The sequence below is a fragment of the Diuraphis noxia genome, unplaced genomic scaffold (assembly GCF_037042655.1).
Source record: "Diuraphis noxia isolate RWA-SAM2 unplaced genomic scaffold, SU_Dnox_SAM2 contig0002, whole genome shotgun sequence".
Taxonomy (NCBI): Eukaryota; Metazoa; Arthropoda; class Insecta; order Hemiptera; family Aphididae; genus Diuraphis; species Diuraphis noxia.
Window position 1 is genome coordinate 46,551,053 of NW_028301712.1, and position 6,314 is coordinate 46,557,366.

Genomic DNA, 6,314 nt, shown 5'->3' on the forward strand with positions numbered 1-6,314 from the left:
CTATTGGTATTAAACTGATATTTTTATTTTTTATATAATTGCTGGTTAACGATGCGGGAATTCGGATTTGTGCTAACTTTTATAGGTTGGCAAGAGCCTTTTTTTTCGTTCTTATCAGGTTCGATGTTATCAGTTGTTATCAAAATCGGGAAAACTGTACCCGTCCCAATTCTATCATAAAATTTTGTAAAAGGGACAAAGGGAAATTTTTAAATAAATCACCCATATGTGGGAATTTAAACAATTGTGAAAATTTAAAAAAAATATATAATATATATTAAATACAATAATTATTTAGGTACTCAATATTATCATTTATCAGTAATTGGTAATCACCACGGATTAATATACTGGATACGCAACGAACCTGTGATAAGTGAAGCACTGACCTTCTCACGTTGCGGTAAGATTCCTAGCGCGATCGTGTGTAGTATTTACAAACTAATTCCCGCGTATTTTTAATTCGTGATTTTATCACATGAAAATATATAGTAATATATTATATTATAAAAAAAGTCTGTATTGTGTAAGCTCTATTAGCATAATATAATAATAATCATCATGGATTAATATATTAATAATCACAAAGGTTTGAGATTATATTTTAATTGAATCTGTGTTAACAATATAACCTAATAAATCAAAGATAATATTATGCAATAGGCAACTGACCAATATTTTTTATTCTAATATATATTATTTTCTATCAACATGCCGCCTCGGTTAGATAAATGTTGCATTGAAAATTGTTTAGGAAATTCTAAATCTAGGTTTAGTGTTCCAATAGCCTCCCATGAAAAATGGGAAAGAGTAATTGGTAAGACTTTAAATAAAAGGTCAAGGATTTGTGGTGATCACTTTCTTAAAGAAGATATAATTGACACCTGGGTGTCAGGACAAGGGACTAATAAGTACTCGGTAAGTATTGATTAAACATTACAATTTATAAGATTTATGCATCTATGACTACTAATTTGAATAAATCTATTAAGTATTGCCTAACTATATAATTGAATTAAAGTCTGTATATTTTTATATTACTTTATATTTCATTAATTTTACTTTTAACATATCTCAAGATATGTTTAAAAAAGCCTCGCTTAAAGAAAGGTGCAGTACCAATGGTAATGTTAAATTTGATAAAAAGTTGTGAAGATAATCAAAATCAAAAGTTCAGTACCGTGCCAATTGTAGAACAGAAATCCTGGTTGGATGAAAATAACTCATATGTAAATATACAATTTAAAATTAACTTTTGTATTAAAAAAAATATTAGAAAAATGTATTTAATAAAATTTAACTTAGGTAAATGTTTTTACTCATAAAATGGATATTAGTGATTCTACTATTTCTACTGAAGCAAGTACAAGCAATCAAAGTACTTCATTTGTAGAGGTTAGTAGTTGTAATGTAGCTTTTATTAAAATAACATACTATAATATCAACAATTATAATAATTAATAATAAATTGACACATACCTAAAATGTAATTTAATTATATTTAAGAAAATAATATGTCAATTTATAAAACACATAAGAATATGAGTAATATATACCCTACAGCAGGCACCTCATTTGTTTAGAAAATATATTTAAAAATGTTTTCAATTTTATAGGAGCCTATATTTTATGTCCTAGTAGACAAACAAAATAATGTTAAACTTCCTACTAAGTGGTTTAAGGATATTTCGATGAACGAGTTGAATAAAAAGTTAACAGTTTCATTTTTTAAACTGTCAAATTATAATATAAATTACCAACATAGTATTGAGAAAGAATTAATAGTTACTCAAGGTAAATAAAACTTGTTGCTATATAACTAACCATAAAACTCTGAATTTATCTATTTTAAATTTAAATTTATAATTGCTTATAGATTCAGAACTCATCATACATGTTTTTAATGAAAATATAACTAATGAACAAAAACAAATACTATTTCCCTCAACATCTCATCCAACTGAAAATACAACTATAGAAAATGTAGAAAGTATAATTAAAACTCTTGATTCTTTGAATGTATGTTATGGAGCTGTTCCAGTAAATAATTATCCTGATATAAAAGAATCGTTTGGCCATCAGTATCAAAATATTAATGGGTTTTGGAAGCATTCAAGTTGTTCTAAAATATTACCAGAAAATAGGTAAATCTATCTAATGTATTCAGTAGACATTTTTACAAAAATAATATAGTAGTGTTCTATTTAGTTAATTAATTTTAGTTCTAGTTCTTGTTGTCTATGGTGCAAACGGTTATTGTATTCAATAAAAAAGAAGCAAACCCAACTAAAAAATAAAAAGTCTATTAAAATTTATTTTTCACCAAGTAAAAAATTACATTTTCAAAACCTTAGAAGTATACGAAAAAAAAATAGACAACAAGTATTGAGGTCAAATAATAAAATCATTAAATTAAAATTTGATCTTAATTTATTACAAAATAAAATAAATGAAATGTCAAGTAATGAATTAACAAAGCGTATTGAAGATTCCGGAATTCCAAAATGCCAATCTGAATTAATTCATGAGATATTTGCTGCAGCTAAGTACAAAAATCCAAAAAATAGACACTACTCAGAAAGTTGGATGATTCTATGTTTATTATTTCAAATACGGTAAATATTATATACTATAAAATACAATTTGGATCTATAGTTTTAAATATTACTAGATAGTAGATATTAGATTATAAGTTGATTTTCACATGTTGTATTTATGTTTTGTATAGATCCCCTTCCGGATACAAATTTTTACGTGATCAAAATATTTTACCATTGCCATGTGTAAACACTATTCGAAAACATTTACTGGCCTTTAAAAGTGAATGTGGTTTTGATAATTCATTTTTTAAGTTGTTAAAGAAAAAGTTTTCTAATAAAACTCAACAACAAAGAACAGGCGTTTTATTATTAGATGAAATATTCCTAAGGACTAGCATTAACGTAAAAACAAGAACATTAACATACAGCGGGTTAGAAGATTTTGGAGGTGAAATAGAAAACAAGGTTAATAGTTCAGAATTAGCGGATCATGGATTAGTTTTCATGTGGAAAAGTTTAGGAGATGACGTAACTCAGCCCATAGCTGTCTTTGCGTCTAAGGGACCAGTTAAAGGTTAAATTATTTTAAGTAGCTATTATGTATAATATATTAATACTAATATTATGTTATTACTTATTAAGTTAAAATTTGTAACAATATAGATATAGGTACTATAATATTATCTAAATCAAATTTTTTATGTTTATTATCATAGGTATTGATTTAGCACAGTTAGTTGTTAAAGCAATTATTTTATTAGAGAATGCTGGTTTACAAGTGGTTGCCCTTACTTGTGATGGAGCTTCAACCAATAAAACTATGCTAAAAATATTAAATGTAACTGGTAATAAAACAGAGTTCAAAAACTATTTCCAAAATCCATTTAATGAGAATCGAAAAATATATGTATTTTCTGATGCCCCGCATGCAATAAAAAACGTTAGAAATCGTTTATTTCAAAATAAGCAATTAAAAGTAAATAATAAGTAAACCTTAAACCTTTAATTATCATAATTGATACTTAGAAAAATATTTTACTTTAAAAAATGTAACAATTTGTTTAGATACATCCATCAAAGTCTAGCATCAAATGGGACCATTACAGTCAAGTATTGAAATGTGATACAAAATCAATGTTAAAAATATGCCCTAAGATTACAAGGCAACATATAGAATTAAACAATATGACGAAAATGAAAGTAAAATTAGCTACACAGGTATTTTATTAATTTATTTTGTAAAAACTTGTGTCTATTATCTACTTCTAGCCTCTAGGTATATCTATATTATAAATAAATATTTTAAAATGTATCTATAATTTTTATGTTATGCTATGTATAAATATAGGTATTTAGTAATTCCATGGCAGTAGGCCTCCAATTTTACAGAGAACAAAATATTAATGATCTTAAGGATTCATTGGAAACACAGAATTTTACACTTAGGATGAATAATATGTTTGATGTGTTGAATAGAAAATTTCCAGCAGAAGGAATTAGGAAAAACAGCAACGATTTAGAGGTTTTTTTTATGTTGCATTGTTGCATGTTTGTGGCATTTTTGTTAGTTAGACACTTTATGATCATCTAATTTCTATGTATCTATGTTTGTGTAAATTTCTTAATTTCTACTTATAAAAATCTGTGTTTATATGTGTTCCAAATTTGTGTGGTTAAATACTTTAAGGGTTAAATACAAATTGTGTTAGGTACCTAGGTATTTTTTACATTCAATCAAATATAGCTAATAGTAAAAAAATATTATACACTTATTTATTTTTGAAGGTTTTAAAACAGAATCTTCAATGGTTAGACGAATGGGAAAAAAATCTAGAAGATGGTATTATACAAGAAAAAGAATTCCTCACTAAAACTACTGCTGAATCTTTAAGGCTGACACTAAAGTCTACAATTGATTTAGTATCATTTTTACTTGAAGATTGTAGCTTTACTTATGTTTTGACTTCAAAACTAAATCAAGATAGTTTAGAAGTGAGTAACTATAATTATATATTTAACTCTTTAATGCAATAACAATTTATCAAAGCTCAAAGCAATATATATTTATTATATAATACTAAGGTATATGTATGTTATTCTTGTACTAGTTAATTAATAATTATGTAAGTTTGTTAATTTAACATTTTTATTTATCGTATATGATTAATTGATACTAAATTTCAGAAATTTTTTGGTATAATACGACAAACCTCTGGGCCAAATGACCACCCAACTACACCTACTTTTCTTCAACTTTACAAATTATTGTCTGTTTGTTCATTAGTAAAACCACCAAAAAGTGCTAACTGTACAGTTATTGATGGTATTTAATTTAATTTTGAATTGTTAGTAATAATATTTGTATGATAATTCTAAACATATTATTACCCACTTTAAAAATGTAGATATGGATTATACACCATCAATAACTTTAACTGAGTTGAAAAATGCAATTAAAGAAAATGATGAATCATTTGTCCGAGAAACTAAAAAATTATATTGACAAAGTAGTTGAGGAAGGAAAATGGGACATGGATGATGTATTTAGAGAAACCAATTTTAATGATGATACAACATTTAATTGTGTTGTATATTATTTTGCAGGGTAAATATTAATTTTATTTTTGAATACTAATTTGATTTTGTTTATAGATAGTTAAATGTATAATTTTTGTATTTTTAAGGTATTTGGCAAGAAGACTTAGTAAGAAAACAAAATGTCAACTTTGCCTAACAGGAATTAAAAATAATGATTGTATTAATAACTTACCTGCAGCTAAATTAACAAACCTTAAGTCTCGAGGTTATTTAACACAACCAGATAGTGGCTTTTATGTTTTGCTAAGACAAATTGAAAATTCATTTGCTCTTAATGCTCAAAGCCCAAATGCTTTTGATGACACTATAGACCATTTTTTTAACAAGAATTATTTAATTCCATTTCCTTGTGATGAACATAAACATGATATAGTTCAGTTTATTTTTGTGTCATATTTAACCATGCGAATGAGACAATTCACTTGGATGAGTAATAAAAAAATAAAATCTACGAACAAAGTGAAGAAAAAATTGTCAAAACTAGTTCCTCATTAATCATTTTCAAACTCTAAAAATTGTTTGTAGTATTTAATTAATATTTAGTTTTTTTTTATATTTATATGAAGAATATAAACATTATAAACATTTTAAATATTATAAACTATTTACAAATCACAATTTTAAAATGTAATTTTAACTTTTAAATTAAAATATAATTAATATAAATATGGAATAATGTAATAATGTAATATTGATACAATATTATGGTATACAATAATAAGTAATTATCATGTGGTGAAACTGTCTTAGTTCATATTTTCATTCATTAGCGCTAGGTGTCATGCCGCAGTCGAAGAAGGACAATGACTCAAAAAAAGCAGTGATAAAATGCATCGTTGCGTATCCAGTATATTAATCCGTGGTAATCACAAAAGACATAACAAAATGGTTATCACTAATCAGTTATCAATTATCACTTATCAGTATCAAGTTCACAAATAATTGTATCTCAAATCTCAATAAACTCACCACAATGGTTTTAAGTAATGCTTATTGCTTATAGTTATTATTCATAATCGTTTGTTTAAGACATTAATATGGATTATTCTGATCCAGATGACCCTAAAGACGGATGTAGTACACCCAAAAAAAAAAAAACGAGCAATGAGAAATGAACTCTCAAAAGAAGAATGTCATAGAGAATACAGAAAAAAACAATTTCAACAACAGTGGTTA

The 6,314-nt window shown here is 25.7% G+C and overlaps 1 protein-coding gene and 1 pseudogene across 1 annotated transcript; both read left to right on the forward strand.

Moving 5' to 3' along the window:
* The first annotated feature begins 711 nt into the window (after nt 1–711).
* On the forward strand, nt 712–2,230 carry LOC149058551 (uncharacterized). The gene is made up of 6 exons (XM_089221658.1): nt 712–918; nt 1,080–1,229; nt 1,306–1,399; nt 1,507–1,577; nt 1,617–1,794; nt 1,877–2,230. Exons 1-6 carry the CDS (start codon nt 712–714, stop codon nt 2,146–2,148), a joined length of 972 nt encoding a protein of 323 aa, XP_089077784.1. The 3' UTR covers nt 2,149–2,230.
* A 2,717-nt stretch (nt 2,231–4,947) lies between these two features.
* Nucleotides 4,948–5,994, forward strand: LOC149058552 (uncharacterized; annotated as a pseudogene).
* The last annotated feature ends 320 nt before the right edge of the window (nt 5,995–6,314 follow it).

Coding starts and splice junctions, on each gene's coding strand:
- LOC149058551 (XM_089221658.1), top strand. CDS start 712: ATGCCGCCTCGGTTAGATAAATGTTGCATTGAAAATTGTTTAGGAAAT. Junction 1,230..1,305: donor TGGATGAAAATAACTCATAT/GTAAATATACAA, acceptor AATTTAACTTAG/GTAAATGTTTTTACTCATAA. Junction 1,578..1,616: donor CTACAGCAGGCACCTCATTT/GTTTAGAAAATA, acceptor TCAATTTTATAG/GAGCCTATATTTTATGTCCT.